The sequence below is a fragment of the Mus caroli genome, unplaced genomic scaffold, assembly GCF_978045245.1.
Source record: "Mus caroli unplaced genomic scaffold, Mus_caroli_1 scaffold_817, whole genome shotgun sequence".
Classification (NCBI taxonomy): Eukaryota; Metazoa; Chordata; class Mammalia; order Rodentia; family Muridae; genus Mus; species Mus caroli.
This window is the reverse complement of record NW_028228072.1, coordinates 1-24,087: the sequence shown is the minus strand read 5'-3', so window position 1 is coordinate 24,087 and position 24,087 is coordinate 1. Positions and strand designations below refer to the sequence as shown.

Genomic DNA, 24,087 nt, shown 5'->3' with positions numbered 1-24,087 from the left:
CTTTAAAAATAGGAAAAATAAAACAGATTGCTACAGAGACCGCTGAAAAATGGCGAGGTGCAAAGCTTTCATCGTGTTTTTAGTTACCTGTGTGCTCAAGAGAGGATGCACTGGCACCCCCAAGCTCCTCCCCTCCCTTCTTGCTCCACTGGTCCTCATCTAGAAGGCCTCATAAGTCCGCCAGTGTCGGCCCACCCGGGGGTCCTGCAGCAGCAGCCCACTTAGACTCTTAGTCCTATTCAGTCGGTACAGGGGAGCCAGCTACAGGTGGCTCAACTCCGGGCGCTAGATCACGCGCCAAAACACTCAGCGTGGACGCCTCGAACAAGGGTTCTAAACTGACGCATGCGCACAGCTCGCCCTCAGCCTTGCCTGCGCCTGCATTAGGTCATCCGGGCCGCCAGGGGGCGGGGGCCAAGTGCTTACTCTGATTGGCTGCGGCTGAGAAACCCGGAAGTGGTCGCGCTTCGGGGCTCTGTTGGCGGAAGGAGACTGCGGGTTGGTGTCGGGGAGCGAGAGCGCGGCGCTAGGATGAACGCCCCTCCGGCCTTCGAGTCGTTCTTGCTCTTCGAGGGCGAGAAGAAGTAAGTGGAGGCCGGCGGAGGCGGGGACGGTTGCATAGGAGCCTGCCGGCCGTCAGCTCCACTGGAGCGCCGCACTGCTCCTGCTTGGGGAAACCGAGGCGGGAGGCGGGCTTTGCTTTGAGTCTTCCGTGCTGCTCAATGCGAGTCTGCCCAGCTTCAGGCAGCGGCGCGAAGCACTGGCGCGTGCATGCATTTTGCAGTGGGAAATCGGAGGCTCTGGGACATGGAGTGACTTGCTCCAGAAACTTGGTTCATGATGACAGCTGTGAAGGGACAGAGACACAGCTATCTTACACTCCTCAGCAACCTGAGGGTTTCCCCTAGATTTTCAGGGATCCCGAACTTAGCCCAAACCCGGGTACGTGGCTCCACGCTAAAAAGAATTTCAGGACTCTTCGGTTTAGGGAAGCAGGATTGGTGGTTTTTAATTAAAGATACTTTAATATGGGCTTAAGCAGGAGGGTTCAGAGGAAGAGAGCGCTAAGAAAGTAAGACAGACGCAAGTTGGGTCTGTGTGCATTCAGAGAGCAGGGGGAAGTACTTTGCACTCGAGTGAGTACAGGCTTAGAGATTAAGCATCTAATTGTCTTTTGGAGGTAGGGTTTCTCTGTGTAGCCTCCTTGGCTGTCTTGGAACGAGCTTTGCAGACCAGACTAGCCTCAAACTCAGCGATCCACCTGCCTCTACCTGGGATTAACGGCCTGAGCCACCGGCTCTGGCTTTATGTAATTGTCTTAATGGTAGCCGGATACACTCTTTTGATGACTCAAAGTTTGCTGCGAACCCTTCTCTCTTGTGTAACCGTTCTCCCGTGTGTGTGCCCCTTCTTGGAGGTCAGCTTAGTCTCTATCTCAGTGGGAAAAGGTATGGAGGTGTTGTGCTAGGAATCGTTCGTGAACCCCAAAAGATCATTAAGGAGCCGTTTCCGATGTAATAGCATTAGGGTCTCTTTATCACAAGCTCGGGCTTGGGCTCTCCTCCAACCCAACCCTGACACAACAGGACAGGAAGAGAAGGCAGAGCAGCCTTGAACCCAGGACAAGGTTTTCTAGGAAGTGGGAGTGACGGGGTGTGGAGCTTGGCAGGTATCTAACTGAATGTCTGTTGTAAGCTGACAGGTGGTGCTTTGAAGGGAGACCATGAACAATCACAAACTATCTGAAAGTAGATCTGAAGCAACCAGACTAATCTTTGATTAACTGTTGCTAGGGAGTAACTCTGGGGTATGGGCCAAGGGACAAGCCATGAGGTCCTTCCTGGTACTTGGGTGCAGCTTGGGTTCTGCTGTAGGTCAAGTTCTCAGGCTTTTTTTTTTTGGGGGGGGGGTGTTCAAGACAGGGTTTCTCTGTATAGCCCTGGCTGTCTTGGAACTCACTTTGTAGACCAGGCTGGCCTCAAACCCAGAAATCCGCCTGCCTCTGCCTCCCGAGTACTGGGATTAAAGGCATGTGTCACCACGCCTGGCTTTTTTTTTTTTTTTTTTTAAGATGGAGGTGGCGAGTCCCAAGATGGAGTAGGTTTGGCCTCTCAGAGGTATACCCCAGTGGTAGATTGCTTACCTAGCATGCATGGGGCTCATTTCATCCCTGTATCTCAGGGATGAAATGAATCAGTCAGTCAATAAATAATGAAGTTCTTCAAGGAGATCCTCCGAGTTTGCTGGTACAGTGTACACTGCAGACCTGTAGCTGACACTTCTCATTCCTAAGAGGCTTCTATGCAGGGTTTTGTGATTGACATTTGATAGCTACTTCAGCCTTCCTTGGGGGCATATTCTCAACTGAGAGCCCGGTTGTTGTCCCATGAGCAAGAGCATTTGGCCATCTGGAAATGGTTCTGGTTGTCCCAGGCGCGTTGGTATTGGCAGCGGGTGGATAGCAGCAAGGGATACTGATAACAACCCTTGGTGCAGTAGACAGGCTCCCAGAAAAGGACAGTCGGGTCCAAAATATCCATGTTCTGGGCTGGCAACATGGCTGGAGTGCAGGCACCGGCAGGCAAGCCTGATGACTTGAGTTCAGTCCCTGGGACCACTATGGTACAAGGAGAGACCTGACAATTATAGGTTGTCCTCTTATCTCAGACAGGTGTGGACAAAGTAAGAAAATATTTGTGTACCGAGTTTGAAAAAAGTTTGAAAAAAGGAGCAATCCTTAACTGGGCGGTGGATTTTAATCCACCTTTAATCCCAGCACTTGGGAGGCAGAGGCAGGGAGATCAAGGCCAGCCTGGTCTACAGATCAAGTATGGAGAAATGTGGTCTCAAAAACAAAACAAAACAAAAAAAACCAAACAAAACCAAAGACTGCTAAGTCCATGCTCCCTGGTATATAAATAGGAGGCCATCACAGGGTAGAGGCGGTTCCTTGTTAACATTTATTGGTTGTCATGCCAAGGACTTGTGTGTAGACCCTCAGAAGAAACTGCTGAGTTCTGCTTCCAGTGTTTCTCCAGGGGCATGGGAAGTGGAGACAGGCGTGGTGTGTCCAGTTGGCAAAGGAGACTCTACCTTAAGCAAAGAGAAAGGCCAGGGTGGTGACTTAGGTGTTTCTCTATCCTCCTGCCTCAGCCTCCCAAGTTGCTGGGATTACTGGTCTGAACCACCAGGCAGGCCTACCTTGTTTATTGTTTGGACGGTGGGAGTGGTGGAGTTGAGACCCAGAGACTTGTACATGGGAGGCTAATGGTTGGCCACTGAGCCATGCCAGAGCTCTCAGAGTCCTTTACTGGTGAGTAGACTGAAAAAGGCCTCCCAGGGCTAGACCTGTAGCCCAGTGGTTGAGGGCTTTGCTTAGCACGCTCAAAACCCAAGGTGCAACTCCAGTAGCCACTGGGGATAGATAGTGGGGCTTGCAGAATGATAGACCTGGGCCTGCCTTGATTGTGAGGGGCCTTAGGGGTTAAGTGTCTCCTGGTCTCTCCCCCGTTTTCCGTGTGGCTCAGGCTGGCCTCAAACTCAAAGATCTACCTGCCTCTGCCTTCTAGATGCTGGGATCAAAGGCGTATGTTACCACAACTAGTTGGCTCATGTCCTTTAAGTAAGAATGTAGTCAAAAGCTAGTTTAGAGAACTGTTCATCAGTGGGGAAGGGCCAGGTAGCTTAGTTTCTGAGGTAGTGGGAACAGCCCAACTGCAGTTTCAAGAATATTTGACCACAGATGGGGACATTGTGACCCCCCAGGGCACATGGCTGGCTGAGGGCCAGTATCACACCCAAGGCTGGATGTGGGCTTGAGCTCTTGGCTCGTCTCTTTCCAGAATCACCATTAACAAGGACACTAAGGTTCCCAACGCCTGCTTGTTCACCATCAACAAAGAAGACCACACTCTGGGGAACATCATTAAATCGTAAGTCTTCTTCCGCAAGGCCGGGTCCTCTGTCAGTATCAGCAGGGCTCTGTAGGCTGAGCCCAAGCCTTGTGAGTCACTGTGACTCAGGAACATGGAGCTTGTCTTCCTGGCTGAAGTCTCTGAGCCAGGCAGGTGTCTTCTCTGTCCTGTTGGGAGCTGGGGGTTGTAAGGCTAGATGGGACAGCAAGAGTGTCTTGCTCATCCAGAATAGGAATCCCTTACACAGTGTAGCAGCTCCAGCTGGCAGACTTCCAGCCACAGGCAAAGATTTGCCATTTGGGGGGGGGGGCGGTCCCTGTTCAGTGGAAACAGCTTTTAAACAGTCATACCATTGTGTCTAGTGGGTACTCATGGTGATCTCTGGTGTTACAAGAAAAAGGACAGCCCTTCTTCACATGGAAGCCAGGAATGTGTGAACCCTTCTTCCTCTTCCTCCTCCCTTCCTCTTCTTCCTCCTCCTCCTCCCTTCTCTTCCTCCGTTTTTCCTTGAGACAGGCTTTTTCTGTACAGTCTTGGCTGCTCTGGAACTGATGCTACAGACCAGGCTGGCTTAAACTCAGAGATCCACTTAGCTCTGCCTCTCAAATATTGGAATTGTGTGTGTGTGTGTAGCTGTGAGTAGAGTCCATGGCCTCAATCTTGCTAAAAAGTATATGAATACTAAGCCACACCCTCCAGCCCCTCACTGGGGGATTCTAGGCAGGGGCTCTACCACTGAGCCACGCCTCCAGCCCCTCACTGGGGGATTCTAGGCAGGGGCTCTACCACTGAGCCACGCCCCCAGCCCCTCCCTGGGGGATTCTAGGCAGGGGCTCTACCACTGAGCCACGCACCCAGCCCCTCACTGGGGGATTCTAGGCAGGGGCTCTACCACTGAGCCACGCCCCCAGCCCCTCCCTGGGGGATTCTAGGCAGGGGCTCTACCACTGAGCCACGCCCCCAGCCCCTCACTGGGGGATTCTAGGCAGGGGCTCTACCAGTGAGCCACGCCCCCAGCCCCTCCCTGGGGGATTCTAGGCAGGGGCTCTACCACTGAGCCACGCCCCCAGCCCCTCACTGGGGGATTCTAGGCAGGGGCTCTACCAGTGAGCCATGTCCCCAGCCCTATGTGAAGCCTTTTTGTCTCCACAAAAGAGAACTGGAGGAGAGGATGAGAGGGAAGCAAAAGTTCTTGTCCTGCCCTCCTCAGCTTAAAAAAGGTCTGACACAAGGGGCGGTGGTGGCGCACGCCTTTAATCCCAGCACTGGGGGGGGGGGGGGGCAGAGGCAGGTAGATTTCTGAGTTCAAGGCCGGCCTGGTCTACAGAGTGAGTTCCAGGACTGCCAGGGCTATACAGAGAAACCCTGTCTCGAAAAAACAAAACAAAACAAAACAAAACAAAACAAAACAAAAAAGGGTCTGACGTGGCATAGGCTAACCTCAAACCTATTATGTAACTGAGGCTTACCTTGAATTTTTCCTGCCTCAGCCAAGTCTATGCTCCACAGCTGGCCAGACCATGTGTTCTCTTTGTCCACAATAAGTACTGCATACTGGGAATAGAAAGATGGCCAGGACACGGGGACTAAGCTGGTGACTCTCATACACTCCTCTATGTATATAGCCAGGTATGATTATGGTGGTGGTGGTAGTGATGTGTGTGTGTGTGTGTGTGTGTGTGTGTGTGTGTGTAATCCTAGCACTGAAGAGACTGAAGCAAGAGAAGGGCTAGCCTGTACTACAGAGAGAGTACCCCATCTCAAAAAACAATCGAAAAAAGTTTAAAAGGATACGATGCAGCAGGTAAAGATCCCTGCCTCCAAGCCTGAGGGCCTGAGTTCCATCCCTGGATCTCACACAGTTGTAGAGAAGCAACTCTCACAAGTTCTCATCTGACCTCCATACATGCCCCATAACACACATGTGCACACTCATGTGCGCACGCGCTTGCACACACTTCAAATATAATAAAACTATTTTCATGGGGCTAGAGAGATGCCTCAGTAGTTAAGGGCATACACTACTCTTCCAGAGGAAGATTTCCAAGAAACTGTCTAGCACCTACATCAGGTGGCTCACATGCACCTAGAACTCCAGCTCCGGGAAAGCCAAGGCCTCTTGCCTCCACAGTCACCTACACCCACATGCACTTCCCCACACATGTGCATAGAACTAAAAAAATAACATTTTTAAAATAAATTCTTTTTTTTTTTTTTTTCGAGACAGGGTTTCTCTGTGTAGCCCTGGCTGTCCTGGAACTCACTTTGTAGACCAGTCTGGCCTCGAACTCAGAAATCCGCCTGCCTCTGCCTCCGGAGTGCTGGGATTAAAGGTGTGTATCACCATGCCCAGCTAAAATAAATTCTTTAAGAAAGAAAAACGTTTAAAGCCAGGTATGGTGGCATAGACATTTAATCCCAATATTTGGGGAGGTAGAGGCTGGTGGATCTCTGTGAGTCCCAGGCCTGTCAGAGATCTATAATAAAGCTTTGTCTCAAAAACCAAAAGACAAACAAAAACAAAAAACAAATTTGTTTTTAGGAGCTGGGATGCAGTTTAGTGGTAGCATGCTTGCCAGTCCGGTGCACTGGGTTCAATCCCCAGCACTGAAAAAAAAAAAACAAGTTTATTTGGCTTTTGATTATTGAGGCTGGGAAGTCTAAGAGCCTGGTGGCTTGGAACCTGGTGAGGGCCACCTCTGCATTGTAATGCAGTCTCCATAGCTCAGACAGGATAAGTATGCTAGCCGGGATCTCCTTCTCACATCCTCCTCTTCCCATCCTCCTCTGCTCCTGTTCCTCTTCATTGTTATTATTGTGGACTTTGTTTTGAGACAGGGTCTGGCTCCACATAGCCCAGGCTGGTCCTAACTGTCCCCAGGGTGCTGGGATTCCAGGTGTGAGCCACCATTCTGGCTCCTCCTCCTACAATACCACTCAAGCCAGCAGTAGAACATTATCCACTCCTAATTCTCTCCTTGAAGGCCCTCCTACCAAACTCTATCCATACGTGGATTAGAGAGCTATGTTTCTCCACATGATTACAGCCAGAAAAAGCCTGATTAGCCTCAAACAAAGGGCTTGCGGCGTTTCTGATCTCGGCCCTTGTGTTTGAAAATAACACACTAGCGACAGAGTGGCTCAGAACAAGCCATTTGGGTTAATGCTAAAAAAAAAAAAAAAATTTCTTGCCTTCCCCCAAGATCCTTTGAACGCCAGTTGTCCCATCCAGATCAGAAGAACAACGTGGAATCCTGGGGATTTTCTGACTCTTTCTTGCCTCCTGGGAGATTTCCTTGGTTCTAGGAGTAGGGGAGGAAAGGATTAAAAGAAAAAGGTCCCAGAAGGGCAGGCTTCAAGGTAGGTGCCATTACTGAGGGGGCCATGTCACCAGCCCTAAAACGTTATTTATCATTTGCCCATGGGGGAGGCATGAGATGTGAGCCTGCAGTGGGCACTGGCTGAGCCTTCCGACTCTTCAGCCAGGAAAAACTGGGGTAAGGGCTGCGTGGGGGCAGGCTTACATTGCACTTGTTTAGTTTAATTGTGTTTAGTTTGTGTGTGTGTGCACATACATGGAGACCAGAGGATGGGCTGTAAGACTCAGCTCTCTCTTCCACCATGTGAGTTCCATAGACCCAGCTCAGACTGTCAGGGCTCCAGGCAGGAGCTGCTGGTCCTAAAACTTTATTATAGTGTGTGTATTGTGAAAATTGTGTGTGTGTTGTGATACGCATAGTATGGTGTGTGAGTATATTGTGGTAAGTGTATATATTGATATGCATGTGTATTGTGATGTGTGTGTCTGTGTGCATGTATTGTGATATGTATATATTGTGGTGTTTATATGTGTGTTAGTGTATGTGTCCATGGATGGGCAAAAGATTATGAAATCAATTCTCTTTCCATCTTTAGATGGATTCCCGGGATTTACCAGATTTATATGGTAAGGGTTTTACCCACTGAGCAACCTTACCCACCCCTGCACTAATTTTTGTACTGTATTGTATTGTATTGTATTGTATTGTATTGTATTGTATTGTGTTGTGTTATGTTGTATTGTATTGTACTATTTAGATACAGGGTTTTTCTGTGTAGCCTTGGCTGCTGCTTCCTCCTCTCCCTCCTTCTCCTCCTTTCATTTTGTGTGCACTGGTGTTTTGCCTGCATGTACGTCTGTGTGAGGGCGTCAGATCTTGGAGTTACACACAGTTGTGAGTTACCATGTGGGTGCTGGGAATTGAACCTGTGTCTTCTTAACCGCTGAGTCTTCTCTGCACTTTTTTTGTTTTGTTTTGTTTTTTGTTTGGTTTTTCGAGACAGGGTTTCTCTGTGTAGCCCCGGCTGTCCTGGAACTCACTCTGTAGACCAGGCTGGCCTCGAACTCAGAAACCCACCTGCCTCTGCCTCCCGAGTGCTGGGATTATGCACTTTCTTTAAAACAGGGTTTCATGTGTCCCAGGCTAGCTTTGAACTTACTCTGATCCTCCTGCCTCAGCCACACACATCTTGAGATTGTATGTATGTCCCAGTAGCTGCTTTTCGTGTCCTTTGCTTACGTGGTTTTGGTTTTGTAATAGGGTCTCTAAATGCAGCCCAGGCTAGCCTTAGACTGGTTCTGTCACTCAGGCTGGCCTTAATCTTGTGATCCTCTTGCCTCAGCCTCCTCAGTGCAAGCAAGATGGCTCATTTGGTAAATGAACTGGCATGGCAATGTGAATTTGACCCTTGGAACGCATGTGGTAGGAAAACCAACTTCTTCAAGTGTCCTCTGGCCTCCACCTGTACTCGTAACATGAGCACGGCTATACACACACACACTAAAGAAATTAATGCAGGGCCAGGCGTGGTGGTGCACACCTTTAATCCCAGCACTTGGGAGGCAGAGGCAGGGGGATTTCAGTTCAAGGCCAGTTCAAGACCAGCCTGGCTACATGGTGGGTGAGACCTGTCTCAAAACAAGGGAAGATCTGAAAATCAGTATAAGAACCTGGAGATAATCTTGCTGGAGGGTTGGGGTAGCTTGGAGGGGACAAGTGGATCATCTGGGGTGGTCGAAGGGAAGAGCATCCTGAGATAACAGTTGAGGGAGACGGACTTCAGAGTGGACGGCAGGGAGGTTCCTGGGAGCCTGTTTCTCTTGAAAGTAGAAGCTGGAGTCAGTTGCTGAGTCACGGCAGGAGGAGGGGAGGAGGCAGGCTAGAGAACAGGCTGCTGGTTTCCGGGAACTCCTGAAGTGGGTGGGGGTAAGGGCTTACAACTACTGACCATTCCACAGCCATCTGGGCCTGGAGGCCATGTTCTAAGGAGGCAGCCATCTGTCCCACCCTGAGATATTTTTTTTTTCTCTAACAGTCTTAAACTGCATAGACCAGGGTCTGAGAGTGTCAAAATCTGAACTGCAGAGTAGATAGGGTCGACATGGCCTTGAGATGGAAGAAGTTGAGCAGAGTACATGAGGACATTGGTCTAGTCTCTAGGCAGGGAAGGAGAGTCAACAGGTGGCTGTAACCCTTGGGGACACTGAAGTCCAAAGACAGAACAAGAGGGGATTCTCCAAGATGATAAGAGAACATTCAGGATAGTGGGGCGGACCTAGGCTGGAGTTGGGAGTGTGGCTCAGCAGTAGAACACCTATCTAGGATCCCTTAGTGAACAGACTGGTCAAGTGTCAGCCAGCCTAGAATACATCTGGGAGGAGCCAGGAGCATGGCTCAGTGGTTGAGCCTGTCATGAGCGAGGCCTAAGGTCCACGCCCAATAATGGGAAGAGAAAATAACACAGGAAAAAAACTAGCTTGGGTCCCTGAGGGATGAGGTTGGCAGCTAAGTTTTCTGAGCAAAGGAACAGAAAAGAAGTCCAAGATCCAACTCCAAGTGAACCTCAAGGAAGAGACTTTCTCTGAGCGCTTGCTGTATAAGAAGCCACATGGCAGTGAAGTGGCCTTGAGACCCACATTGTCAGTCCTCCCAGTTCTACTTCCTTTTTTTTAAGATTTATTTATTATTATACATAAATACACTGTAGCTGTCTTCAGACACACCAGAAGAGGGCGTCAGATCTCATTACCGGTGGTTGTGAGCCACCATGTGGTTGCTGAGATTTGAACCCAGGACCTTCGGTAGAGCAGTATGTGCTCTTACCCACTGAGCCATCTCGCCAGCCCCCGGTTCTACTTCCAATGGAGCCAAGCACCCACCTATTCTGCTGTGGGGGTTCACATTCTCAGGGCATCACTGACCACCTGTATCAAATGAAGATGGTCCAACAAGCTTTTGGAGATTAAGCATAAAGAAGTAGGGGGCTTGATCAGCTTGGACCTTGATTGTAGTTGTGTGATTTTTTTTTTTTTTTGAGCAGATGTAAAGAAACATCTGTTTGACTTAAGCTTAGTGTCATATATACCTATAATCCGTGCTGTGGGGAAGTATGTGTGTGTGTGTGTGTGTGTGTGTGTGTGTGTGTTGGGGGTGTCAGCCAGGAAGATCAGGAGTTCAAGGTCAACCTTGGGCACATCATGAGTGTTTTTGGTTTTGTTTTGTTTTTTGTTTTTCCAAGACAGGGTTTCTCTGTATGGCCCTGCTGGCCGTCCTGGAACTCACTCTGTAGACCAGGCTGGCCTCAAACTCAGAAATCTGCCTGCCTCTACCTTCCAAGTGCTGGGATTAAAGGCGTGCGCCACCACGCCCCGCTGCACATCATGAGTTTAAGGCTAGCCTGTGATATATGAGACTTTGGAGAAAGGGAGAGAAAGGGAGGTAGGGAGATAAGTTTGGGAAGGAGAAGGGGGAAGGACAGAAAGGAGGAAAGAGAAGAAAGGGAGGGAGAGAGGAGAGAGAGGGAAAGAGATTGATCTGACAGAAGAGCAGGCAGGAAGACAGATTGCTGGACACAGAGACTGGGAGAGGGAGAGAAGATGCTGAGCAAGCTGGTCAGATGCCAGTGTCATCCTGGAAGCTGCTGGGCTGGACCCAATCAGGGCAAGATGGATGGCTGCCTGGAGAACAATGCAGAAGTCACCAGACTAGACAACTGGACTGTCTCTTCTCTCTGTATGCTCTGCAAGAAAAGTCGGGGCCAGGAGCAGGGCATCGTGGTACAAACCTGCCATGGAAGTACCAGGTAGTAGAAGCAGGAGGACTCAAGGTCATCTTCAGTTACATAGAAAGTCCAAGGACACATGAGAGTCCTCTAAAGGCCAAAGGCTAGGGGAGGTTGGAGAGATGGCTCAGTGGTTAAGAGCACTTACTGCTCTTTCAGAGGACTTGGGTTCAATTCCCAGCACATATGTGGCAGCTCACAATGACCTCTTTTTGTTGTTGTTGGTGGTGGTGGTGGTTTTTTTTGATTCAGGGTTTCTCTGTGTAGCCCTGGCTGTCCTGGAACTCACTCTGTAGACCAGGCTGGCCTCGAACTCAGAAATCTACCTGCCTCTGCCTCCCAAGTTCTGGGATTAAAGGCCTGCACCACCACGCCCAGCAAAATATATATATATATATGTATATATATTTAAAGCTACAAAAAAAAAGACAAACACGGTGAAGAGTTTTGGCTTTGTTTTTTTGGGGGGTTTATTTCAAGACAGGGTCTCATCACGGTGTAGCTAGTCCTCAGGAGATGGCAGAAGGGGGATCAGAAAATTGTGGTCAGCTTGCATTACATGTGCAAAATTATGAACAAAATTAAGCGGGGGGGGGGGGGGTGGGGGGTGGTGGATGAGCCAGGCAGATTGATTGGGCAGACAGCTCCATGGATGCTCAATTTCTGAAATTTCTAACAACTGGGGCTGGCACGGTGGCCCAGCAGGTGATGGTGCCTGATGCCAATCTGGAGGATATCGGTTGGATTCCCTAGCATTCGCATGGTGGGAGAGTGTTGACTCCCACAAATTTTCCTCTCAGATGGCTCCACTCGTGTGTGTGGTGGCCCAAGCATGCTTGCATCCATACATAAACATTATACACACATACACAGAACAATAAGAAATAGAAAATAGTAATTAATTTTGTTTTCTCTTGGGTATTTCCCATGGTAACAGAAAGCTACCTAGCAGACATGAGGAATTCATCTTCCTAGGGCGTTATTTTGTTTGTTTGAGACAGGGTCTTATGAAGCCCAGGTTAGCCTTGAACTTGCTCTATAGGAGAATCCTCCTGAGTCTACCTGCTACATGCTCTGATTACAGGTGTCTGCTGCCACACACAGTTTATGCAGGGCTAGGAATCAAATTCAGGGCCTCATGCATGCTAGGCAAGCAGTTTACCAACTGAGCTACATCCCAGGCCAGGTTTTGTGGTCCCCCCCACCCCCACCCCATGGCTTCACTATGTAGCTGTGGCTTGGAACTCAATGGTGATCCACTTACCTCTGTCTCCAAAGTACTGGTATTTCCCATTTGATTTTAATGTATGCATGGATGCGAGTGTGAGTGTGTGCAAATGTGTGCATGAAGACTTAGAGGATAACTTTCTAAAAAGTCAGTCCTCTCCTACCTTTAGGTAATTTGGAGAATTGAAGTCAGGTTGTCAGGCTGTTTCAAGGAATTACTTTTACCTGTGAGCTTCATCACTGGCCCAAGGCACTATTTTTGTTTTGTTTTGTTTTGTTTTTTGAGACAGGGTTTCTCTGTGTAGCCCTGGCTGTCCTGGAACTCACTCTGTAGAACAGGCTGTCCTGGAACTCAGAAATTCGCCTGCCTCTGCCTCTTGAGTGCTGGGAGTAAAGGCGTGCGCCACCAAGCCTGGACCTTTTTTTTTTTTTAAGGTAGAGGCAACTTTGATTTTCCAAGTGGATGGCCACATGGATGGAACAAGCTATCTATCCCATGAAAAGGGTTCCCTGAGCTGACTGCTGCTAACCTCAGCAGGGACCCAGACTTGTCTAACTCATGCAGGGATCTTGAGACAGAAAATTGACTATGGTGGCAGACAGCAGGTGCCTCGTTGTCTGCAGCTTCTTCATCAGGCCTCCCTATCCATCGAAAGGGAAGCCAATGACAGTGCAAAGACTCAAGTCCCTGTTGCTCTGTAGCTCACGGTGGGGCAGGTCAGTCCTGGCTCTCCGCGTGTTTCTCCATCTGCCAAGACTGAGTTATGTCAAACTTGATCTGGTCTGCAAGGGCCAATCTTAAGACGACAGACACTCAGTCAGGGTGATGCTACACATAGAATTTGCTGTGGTACAGCAGGCTGTGTTAAAATCCTCAGTCTAACCCACCTGAGGTAGCTCACATCCATAAGACCAGCCACTGGGAAGATGATGGGGGGGAAAATGCTTGAGGTCCAGGTCAGCCTGGACTGAAGTGTGAGATCCTGTCTCTGAGGCAAGGGAGTCCAGAAGTCTGTGTTAATTTCTGGCTACACAACACATTTCAGGGCAGCAGAGGCTACATTGTCTTGTTTCAAAACAAAACCACAACCACAACACCCCTCAGTTTATTGTTCATGTTTGCCAGAGGTGGGGAAACCTTTTCCAATTCTTTAATTGGTTTGTTTTTGAGACCATGTCTTATGTAGCATAGGCTGGCCTCGGATTAGCTATATAATTGAGGGTGACCATCTGTCTCCACCCCTGGGACTTTAGGCATGTGACAGCCACCACACTGAGGTTTGTTTTCTTTCCTTTTTTAAAATCTATTTTCTTTTCCTTGTTGCTGATTTAAAAAAAAAAAATTATGACATTTCAATTGTGTGTGTGTGTGTGTGTGTGTGGCCGCATGGCCGAACCTTTACCTGTGGAACCCTTTCGCTGACCCAAACTGAGTTAGGGACTGAACCTTGGACTTTCTGAATGCTTGGACAGAGCTCTACCAGCTGAGTTACACACCAGCCCCCTTAATCTTGGCTTATTTTAGATTTTTTTTACCCGATAGTGCCACCACACCCTATTCCAATTCTGGTTTTATTGTGAACTGGTTTTACAATTTTAACAGTCCTTTGTGGGTTAAATGTCCTCTGTGAAAGTGGTGGCAGGCGTCTCACGCCTTTCATCTCAGCAAGCAGGTCTTTGAGTTTGAGGCCTGCCTGGTCTACAGACTGAGTTCCATCCAGGGCAGCCAGCGTCATACAGAAAAACTGTCTCGAAAAAAACAAAACCAACCAAATGGTCTTTTATGAAAATATCAGTAGAGAGCTTTAGGATATAGCTCAGTTGGTCGAGCATTTGCCTAGCATATGTGAAGTCCTGGGTTCCTCAGAATTGCATAAATGAGCAGGGGTGGCATGCACCTGTAACCCCAATTTGGGTGGGCAGAGGAAGAAATAAAATTCAAAAACCACAAAGTCACCTCTGGCGAGCCACCCTGAACTGCATGAGACCTTGACTAAAGCATTTTTAAAAGGGGAGTGGGGGTGGGGTGGTGAGGAGGGAAGCCGCCTTGTGGCACAGAGGTTGTTCTTGGTAAATACTCTCTGTAATCCGCAAACGTCCGCAGGGACTGAAAATGTCGCCTAAACTCCAGTGTCTTGGGAATGCTTGACCTTCCTTCCCTTATATGGGCTGCACCGGGGACTCAATTCCTTTGTCAAACCTACAACTCTGCACAAAAAAATGACCCGCCCGGAGGCATGGAAAGGTCTCGAAGAGCGTGGCCCCGCCCCTGCCCCACCCAACCAGCAACCTTCCAGTTTGCTGCGACTGGCTGAATCAGTTTCAAAGCTACCCAATCAAAATCCTTCAGTAAGATAGAGGCGTGGCTTCAGTTCCCACCCAGGGCGGCCTCTCCCCTGAGCTCTGGCGGTGACTCAGCAGGAAGGCGCGAGTTGTTGGGGCCCGGAAAGGCAGGGCTACGTCACGTCCTACCCTGTCCGCCCAGGCCGTCGAGGCTTACGGGGCTCCAGTGGGAATCCCAACACCTGGCCTCTGATGGTTCTTTTTTGTTGTTGTTGACCCAGCAAAACCCTGGACCTTTCCGTGATCTTTTGTTTCCTCCGTTTGCACAGTGGTTAAGAACACTTCCCGGAGGGGCTGGTGAGATGGCTCAGTGGGTAAGAGCACCCGACTGCTCTTCCGAAGGTCAGGAGTTCAAATCCCAGCAACCACATGGTGGCTCACAACCATCAGTAACAAGATCTGACTCCCTCTTCTGGAGTGTCTGAAGACAGCTACAGTGTACTTACATATAATAAATAAATAAATCTTTAAAAAAAAAAAAAAAAAAAAAGAACACTTCCCGGAGCAGTGCCTGAGTGGGAAGACCCTGGAAGTTTGGAGTTTGACCTTACAGGAAGTCAATCCCAGCTGCCTCATAATTTTTTTTTTTCCTCTTCTCTTTTTGCTAATCCATCAATCCTCAATGTTTGGCTCCCATTCGGGTTGTCAGGCAGGTGCGACAACAAATACACAAGGGAGGCTAGCCTGCTGCAGTTCGAAAAACTCACCAGAACTTAAAGTCATCCTCAGGAACGTAGAGACAAGCACAGATGGTATAGATGATGAGGGGCCAAGGCTGGCGTGATGGCTTAGCAGGTATCAAGAATCTCTGATATCCGCATGGAAGGAAAGAATTCCTGTGACGTGTACTACACAGGTATTCAAACATGCATGCATTAGCCTTTTTTTTTTTTTTTTTTTTTAAAGTAAGAGGGGCAGCAGTTAGGGCACTTGCTCTTGCAGAACCCCTGAGCTCAGTTCCCAGCACCCAGGTGGTGTGGTTTACAATCATCATAACTCCACTACCAGGGGGCTCCAACGCTTTGTGACTGTGGAGAACACAGGGTATACACGTGGGCAACATTCAGCCATGTATGAAAACATTTATACACAAAATAAAAATCTACCAATAAAAAAGGGGCTGCAGAGATGTTTCAGTGGGTAAGAGGAATCATTGTGCAAAGTTGGGGACCTGAGTGGGGATTCCAGCACCCAGGAGTAAAACCTGAGTGGCCAGGAATGCATCTATAACTGTGGTACTACAGAGGGCAGAGACTGGATGACTTCCGGAGCTTGCTGGCCTTTAGCCTAGCTCAGCATTTGAGGAGAAAGCTTGCACCAAGGGGGTCTGCGTGTGATAGAACTGGACGCCCTGTATCATCATCATCACCATCACCACCATCATCATCATCATCATCACCATCACCATCATCATCATCACCATCACTACGCACAGGCACACTCAGTAATAAATCTTTGCGCGGGGGTGGGGGGTGGGGTGGGGAGGAAAGAAACCAGAATTGGAGTTTGTGGCTGTGGCTCAGTGGTCGAGTACTTGCCTTCCATGATTCAGGTCCTAGGTTTAAGCCCCAGTCCTACCAAAGCCAAACAAAGCAATCAAACCAACCCAAGCAAGCAGGAATGGAGTCTAAAGGAAGCATCAGAGAACAGCAAAGGCATAAAGAGGGCAGCAATGAATGAGAACAAAATATAACAACTCACACATGAAAATGGATGCCAGCCCTCTGAATTTAAGATTAGCATGGTCTATAGACCAGGTTACAGGAAAGCCGGGGCTATACAGCAAACAAACACACACACAAACAAACAAAAACAACTTGTCTTGAAAAACTAAAACAAAAAGCAAACAAAACTAATATAGAAATTCATAGACAGAGAAAGTGGAGAAGGTAGCGTGGCCTTTCTAGAAGTTCAGGCTGCCTTAAACTCCTAGTCCACCTGCTTACGCATGTAAGTGCTGGAATTACAGATCTTTGCCACCACTAATTCAGGCAGGCTCTCCCAGCAACCCCTACCCCCAGGTATCTCATAGTCCAAGCTGGCCTTGAATGGCTATGTAGTTGAGGATGGCCTTGAACTCCTGATCTTCATTCCTGTGATTCCTTTAAAGAGGGAGTATCACAGGTTGACCAGAGGAGGTTTTTGTTTTGTTTTGTTTTGTTTTGTTTTCTGGGTTTTTTTTTTGCCATTTTATTTTCTGGGCCTATTCAGTCAGCTTCTCTCACTCTGCAGCTCTGGCTGGCCTGGACGCCAACCCCACCCCACCCGCAGCACACCCTTCCTCAGCACCGGAGCACGGTCATTACAAACATGCACCAGCGTGCCGTACTGCCTCTCCTTTCCTGGATCTCCATTTGTGTGTGTGTAGCCGAATGGAGGATGACCAGACGCTCCACTGAGGAGCCTGAGGCTTGCCATGGTGAGTCAGCATTTCCCGGCCGTGATGGACCCTGGAGAACTGGATGCTGCTGCTCTTGGACCACAGCCTTTCATCGCCACACCAGTTTTCTCCAGAAAGTCCTTCCTGGAGTTTTTCCAGCAGCCATGGTACAGGTTTTCAAACAATGACCTCAGTTAAAAGACTGGGAGAGATAATGCTTTATTTACTTGGCACCTATGGACAGTGGCTATGGGCCTCCAGGGTTCTTTGTTACTGCAAAGTAGAGGCTCTGTATGGGGGGGAGGGGGCAGTGGAAATCAGAGAAGCTGCAGGAAGGGCTCCTCTGGTCCCTGCTTTGGCCCCTGCAGCCCCCTTGTTCATCGGAGCACCATCTGAGTCCAGGTCCTCACCCAGCAGGGAAGGTGATGGCCTGGGTTCTTCTGCAGTCCCCTGCCAGTTTATAGAAAAGAGCACCCCAACCCCTTTTGTCTCCCCACTTTTAGCAGGAGACCAAGATAGGTCACGGGAAGGTTTTGAAGGCATTTACAGACAGACAGCCCAAGCCTCATGGATGTGGGTGCAGAGAGGAAGGATCGGGGGTACTATATAAATGAGTTCCCCCAAAGAGAAGTGGGTTATTCTCCCACATTTTCTGAGTTGGCTGAGCAAAACATTGCTATGTTCACTGTATTGGGCCTTCCGCCGGTGATAACAGTCTCGGGACACACAGTAAGAGGACTCGGGCAGGTACTGCATCTCCCATGCATGGGGAGAAAGGAGTACCAGGAACCCGAGCTATCATAGGAAGGCATCCTGGGAAAGGACAGTCAGTTCCCCATAGGCTCCTTTGATATGGTATGGAGTACAGAGCCATCTGGGTCACAATGGCTGGCACAAGACACTGGCATCCTCGCTGTGGTCACAGTTGTGGACATCCCAGCGGATATGAGAGCACAGTAGCAAGGTGCTCTCATCTCCTCGGCATTTGACATTGTCCAAGAGGATTGGGCCTCGGCCTGGGCCAAAGTGGGCCTCTCCTGGGGCTGCCAGAGCCTGGCCACATCCCAGCTGACGGCACAGGACAATGGCTGCCCGTAGGTCCCAGGCATCATCGCAAACAGTGCCCCACCTTTGTCCTAGGAAGAGTTCTACGCGCCCCTCACATCGGTGTGTTCCACTAGCCAGACGGAGGTGCCCTGTGTTGGAGATAAGGCCCGGGTCAGAAGAGCCCATGGAATCATGGGACCCAAGAGATGGCTCTACAGTTGAGGGCACTTGCCACCAAGCCAGATGACTTCAGTTCTATACCCAAGAACAACTCGCACAGGTTGTCCTCTGACCTTCACATTCCTTCATACTGTTTTGTCTTCACATGTGTGAACATATACATGCATATACACGGGTACACATATACACGGGTACACATATACACGGGTACACAGACACCAATAAATAATGCTGGACAAGTTGGCACACACCTCTGATCCCAACACTAAGGAGGCAGAGGCAAGCAGATCTCTGTGAGTTCAAGCCTAGCCTGTTCTACACAGCAATGGTCAGCCAGAGCTATGTAGTGAGACCCTCAACAGACAGTCTCAGCCCCTTAGCCACAGGCTGTTTGCAAACTATGACCATGTCTTATCCTGACCCTCAAAGTTTACTGTCCCCACTTCCACACCTACATTCCCTAGGCTAATTTGTTGTTTGTTTTTCCATGAGCCCTTGTATGTTGTTCAGGCAGGCCTTGAAGTTACTGTCCTTCTGACCCAAGTCTCCAGAATGCTGGAATGAAAGCCATAGGCCACCATGCCTAATTCTGTATTCTCTCATTTCTTCAGTTTGTTTTGATCCCAAGTGGAGAAATCTCTAGGTTGCTGTAGTGTTTTATCACTCCAGGTCCATCTTATCCCTAAAGTTCCAACCTCATTTTCAGTGGCAGTAAACACCTACCATCTCTGGGCCGAGGACTGGGCATTCGGGTGGTCTCAGAACCAGCCTGCTGGACTTGGAGTCCCAGTTCCTCTGGGCCTGGCTCAGCAGGGGCATAAAAAAAGAGATGGCTGTCATGGTGGGGAACATGCTCCCTAGAACCAGATCAATTCTCCTAACCTTCTCAAGTTGTACAGAAAGACAGAAAGAACCTCAAAGACCTGCCAACCTAAGGTAGGAGACTGGAGGGCCCCCTAGGTCTGGGCATCAAGTAAAGGTGGAGATAGGAGAACAAGGGATTGACAATGTCCTGCCAGACTTTGTACACGCCTGTTTTCATTGGTATCTCTGAAAAGTCAAAGGCTAGTTTTGGGAAAGCGGTCAGCACCTCCTGCTTCCTACCAATCACTAGCAGCAGAGAGAGACTATAAATTGGATAGCACAGCACGAGTGACCGCGCCCTAGTCGCCCCCTGCAGACAACTCGCCCTTCCGGTTACGCCCCTAAGGCTCAGCAGCGGAGAGTGCCGGGCTACCCCCGCTATGCGCAATACTTCCGCTGCAGTGCAGCAGAGAGCGCCACGCCCATTCCTCCATCTCAGCGCCTGCTATCAGGCCCCGCCCACAAGCCCTATGCCCTGCTTCACTTTCGCCTTCCCAGTCTTAGGCCAGCCAGAAAGCTACACAGCTTCCGCTCGCTCCCACAGCAGGGAGCTCCTGCGCACGACCCACCCAGGCCTCCTCAGACTCGGCCCCACCCGCGACTGTGAGCTACAAGAGGCTCCGCCCACAGGACCGTCGTGGCCCACGCATCGCCCAGCTCAACCACATCTTGTCCCGCCCCTACAGGATGCCCCGCCCCTCTCCTGATTCAGACCCGCCCATAGATGTGAGCGCATGCATTCATGGGTCCTCACCCAGCTTGCACAGCTCTGCCTTTCCTCCATATGAGCCCCGCCCGCATCTCCTATGGGTCGGGCCCCGCCCACTACTCCGGCTCCACTCCTTCTCACGCCACAGCTTCACCTGCACATAGCGCTCCGGCGTCTTCGTGGTGGCCGCAGTTGTGCTGTCCCCAGCCCAGGTGGAAGCAGTCGCTGAGGCGGGCCTCGGTACCGGTGCAGCCTACGTTGTCCAGCAGCACAGGGCCTCGGCCATAGCCAAAATGACCGAGGCCCGTGGCGCCTAGCGCGGGCCCGCAACCCGCCTCGCGACAGGCCACGCGCGCATCCGCGAAGTCCCAGTCATCGTCGCACACGGTGCCCCAACCCCCGGCGTACAGCACCTCCACTCGGCCGCGGCACGGGCTCGGGCCCCCGACCAGCCTCAGCCTCCCGCCTGCGGGGCGCACAGGCCGGTGCCAGGGGATGACCTGGGACTGCAGGCTCCCCTCCCTATTGCAGCCCGTGGCCCACCTGCTCCCTCCCGTTGCGGGACCCAGGCAGGGCCACTTACTTTTCTTCCCTGAGGCCCAGGCTGCTGTCGTCAGCCTCACTGTGTCCCTGGAAGGCAAGGCACCAACTCCTGTAGCTGTGGAGACAAGGGAGCCTTTGAAGGGAACAAGAAGGCCATTTCCACACCCACAGTTTACTTTGCCTCAGTCACAGAGTCACCGCACTGTCTAGTAAAAATCATCTTTTAGGATTTTCCTCCCCATTTTCTTTTTTTCCCAAGATAAGCTCTCAGTATGTAGCCTTGGCAGGGCTAGAACTCACTATGTAGTTAGGCCTGATCTCCAGGTGTGGTGGCCCATGCCTTTAATCCCAGCACTTGGGAGGCAGAGGCAGGAGGATTTCTGAGTTTGAGGCCAGCCTGGTGTACAAAGTGAGTTCCAGGACAGCCAGGGCTATACAGAGAAACCCTGTCTCGAAAAAACAAAAAAGGGCTGGTGAGATGGCTCAGTGGGTAAGAGCACCCGACTGCTCTTCCAAAGGTCCAGAGTTCAAATCCCAGCAACCACATGGTGGCTCACAACCATCCGTAACGAGATCTGGCGCCCTCTTCTGGAGTGTCTGAAGACAGCTACAGTGTACTTACATATAATAAATAAATAAATCTTTAAAAACAAAACAAAAAAACAAAAACAAAAAAAAAAGGGACTGATCTCAGAAGAGATCTGTCTCCCGAATGCTAGGATTAAAAGCTTTTGGGTTTTTGAGGCAAGGTCTTGCTTCAATTTGGTGTGACCCAGCACTCGTGGTTTACGTGGTCCTTCAGATGGGCTTGTTCTTTTTTGTTGTTGTTTTGTTTTTTTGAGACAGGGTTTCTGTGTAGCCTTGGCTGTCCTGGAACTCACTCTGTAGACCAGGCTGGCTTTGAACTCAGAGATCCACCTGCCTCTGCTTCCCAAGTGCTGGGATTAAAGGCATGCACCACCACTGCCCGGCTTGGGCTTGTTCTTTTTTTTTTTTTTTTTTTTAAAGATTTATTTATTTATTATATGTAAGTACACTGTAGCTGTCTTCAGACACTCCAGAAGAGGGCGCCAGATCTCGTTAAGGATGGTTGTGAGCCACCATGTGGTTGCTGGGATTTGAACTCTGGACCTTCGGAAGAGCAGTCGGGTGCTCTTACCCACTGAGCCATCTCACCAGCCCTTGGGCTTGTTCTTGATCAGCAGACAGTCAACCACCTGAGTTCCACCCCTCAACTCCTGAATCTTAAATTATCGTAATTTTAATCACACAGTGATACCTGTAGTTTTAATTCCAAACTTACCTCTAATCTTGATTCCTGATTTGAGTTCCTTCTCATGGGCTCTTAATTCCCCACCTTAACAGCAACCCCTAATTTGACTCAAGCATTTTAAAGAAATCTTTAATCCCAGCACTCAAGAGGCAGAAGCAGGTGGATCTCTGTGAGTTGAGGGCCAGCCTCATCTACAAAGGGAGTCCCAGGGCTACAGAGAAAGAAAGCTCTTATCCACCCTTAATTTTTCAGAGCTCTGGGTGTCATCCGCTCCCATCTGCTCATCTCTACCATCTACCCCAAAGCCTTTGCTCAAGTCCCTTTCCTGTGTCTCTAGAAGAGCTTCCTTAGTTCCCATCCCTGCCTGTCTCGTCCAACCCTTCCAGTGGGGAGAGCGGGCTCTTTACCTGCCGGCCCAGTGTGCCGTGCCCAGTCTTCTTTTGTGACAGACGGAGGCAGAGCTGTGGAAGTCGGAGGGCTTAGAACTAGAGCAGGAGAGAAGACAGAAGGGTCAGTCACTGGACCAGCTTTACATCCAGGACTGGAATTCAATGAGCCCTGGCCAGCTTTGACAGCAGTCTTTTATGTGAGGTACAAAGATGCATGTAAGCCTGCTACATGCTTTCATTCCCCTGTCCCATAGAAGTCTAGTGGATACAAAATAGAAAGATGCAGAGCTGTGCCCACTAAGGATTCCCATGCTCACTTCTGAGGGATTTACAGCAAAAGGACTCAACCAATTTTATGGCCTGGGATATAGGTCCATTGGTAGAATGCTTGCCTAGCGTGCATAAGGCTCTAGGTGCATTCTAATATCACATGACATGGGTGTGGCTGTCCATGTTGGCAATCCCAGCACTGGAGAGGTGAAGGCTGGCGGGTCAGAAGTGAAGGGTCATCCTTTAAGTACTGAGCTCGAGGCTAGCCTAAGACACTAATGAGTCTACATTGAGAAAAAGGAGGTTAGAAAAGAAAGCAAGCATGAATGTCATTGAGCAAGATCAGTTGTGATTCTGCTAGGGCTCCTGGTGCCTCTCAAGACCTTGACTTTACCATCTCTAAGCTCAGAATGATAGCTTTTGATTTGCTATAAACACTTCCCATCTACTAGAAAAGAGTCTATTTGAGAAATGGTGTGATGGTCCCATGAATCTTTTTTGTTTTTTTGAGACAGGGTTTCTCTGTGTAGCCCTGACTGTCCTGGTGGTACTCACTCTGTAGACCAGGCTGGCCTCGAACTCAGAAATCCGCCTGCCTCTGCCTCCCAAGTGCTGGAATTAAAGGCATGTGACACCACGCCTGGCTTGGGTTTTTTTGTTGTTTGTTTGGTTTGTTTTTGTTTGTTTTGTTTTGTTTGTTTTGTTTTGGTTTGGTTTTTGGTTTTTCGAGAAAGGGTTTTTCTGTGTAGCCCTGGCTGTCCTGGCACTCACTTTGTAGACCAGGCTGGCCTCAAACTCAGAAATTCGCCTGCCTCTGCCTCCCGAGTGCTGGGTTGTTTTGTTTTGTTTCAGGGTTTTATGTAGTCCAGGGAGTAGTAGAGCTGTAAGTATGTACCAGTAGGCCTGGTTTGTGTGGGGCCGGAAATTAAACCCAGGGCTTCATGCATGTTAGGAAACCACCCCATCAAATAAGCTACATACTCTGCTCCAATGCTGACCTTTAATTTGCTGAAAACACCTCCCAAATTGGAGAGGGTCCATATGGGGGGGCAGTCTATTATTAGATTCTCAGAGTTACAGATAGCTGGGCAGGGTTCTGCAGTTAGGTTCTTTGCAAGTAATCTTTGAGGGAGCATTCTAGAATATTATTGTTTTATTCTGAAATCATCCATGAAGAATACCTGGAAATTGCTAGAAAATTCTGGAAGCAGTCCTAATAACGGAGGAATAAGAGCTACCGAGAATGTGCGAATGAGTTATCTGAATTGCTTCCCCAGAGCAGGCCTGAATAGTACAGGCAATTTCAAAGCCTTTCTGGAAAGATAGCCAACCCCTTTTCTCACTCAGCCCTTAGTTTCTTCCAGTTCTCCTCCCACCTTTACTCCTTCCGAAGACCCCGCCCCTGTAGCCTGGCCCAGCCCCCGCTGCCCCTGGCACCTGCACAGAGCACCCCAGCATCCTCGTGGTGTCCGCAGTTGTGCACGCCCCAGCCTAGGCTCTGGCAGGCTGCCAGGCGGGGCTCGACACCTTCGCAGTGAACATTGTCCAGCAGGATATGCCCGGTACCATAGCCGAAAAAGGCATTAGTGGTGGCGGCCAAGGCGGCCCCACAGCCCAGCTGGCGGCACACAACAGCAGCATCCTGCAGCCCCCAGTCATCGTCGCATACAGTGCCCCAGACGCCACCATGCAGAATCTCCACTCGGCCTTGACACGGGCTGGCACCGCCCACCAGACGCACACTGCCCTCACCTGGTGATGGTGGATGGAGAGGGGTGGGGCAAGTAACATTTTACAGGGAAGGAACCGTTTTCTTCTACTTCATCTATGCAGCAGGTCTCCCCAGG

At 49.8% G+C, this 24,087-nt stretch overlaps 3 protein-coding genes across 3 annotated transcripts; 1 reads left to right on the top strand and 2 right to left on the bottom strand.

Annotated features, from left to right (window-relative positions):
• The first annotated feature begins 449 nt into the window (after nt 1-449).
• LOC146999603 (DNA-directed RNA polymerase II subunit RPB11-a-like) lies at nt 450-17,165 on the top strand. Its single transcript, XM_085834491.1, has 3 exons — nt 450-584; nt 3,843-3,932; nt 16,818-17,165. Exons 1-3 carry the CDS (start codon nt 532-534, stop codon nt 16,951-16,953), a joined length of 279 nt encoding a protein of 92 aa, XP_085690617.1. The 5' UTR covers nt 450-531; the 3' UTR covers nt 16,954-17,165.
• Nucleotides 17,166-17,174: 9 nt separating this feature from the next.
• Nucleotides 17,175-23,969, bottom strand: LOC146999602 (scavenger receptor cysteine-rich domain-containing group B protein-like). The gene is made up of 5 exons (XM_085834490.1): nt 23,678-23,969; nt 21,989-22,066; nt 19,920-20,423; nt 18,916-18,993; nt 17,175-18,161 (listed from the first exon to the last, which is right to left on the bottom strand). Exons 4-5 carry the CDS (start codon nt 18,938-18,940, stop codon nt 17,845-17,847), a joined length of 342 nt encoding a protein of 113 aa, XP_085690616.1. The 5' UTR covers nt 18,941-18,993; nt 19,920-20,423; nt 21,989-22,066; nt 23,678-23,969; the 3' UTR covers nt 17,175-17,844.
• Nucleotides 19,903-23,992, bottom strand: LOC146999601 (scavenger receptor cysteine-rich domain-containing group B protein-like; the record flags this gene model as incomplete). The annotated part of the gene is made up of 3 exons (XM_085834494.1): nt 19,903-20,231; nt 20,349-20,423; nt 23,678-23,992. Coding segments are annotated over 3 exons (719 nt in total), but the record flags the coding sequence as incomplete, so codon positions are not given.
• Between the last annotated feature and the right edge of the window lie 95 nt (nt 23,993-24,087).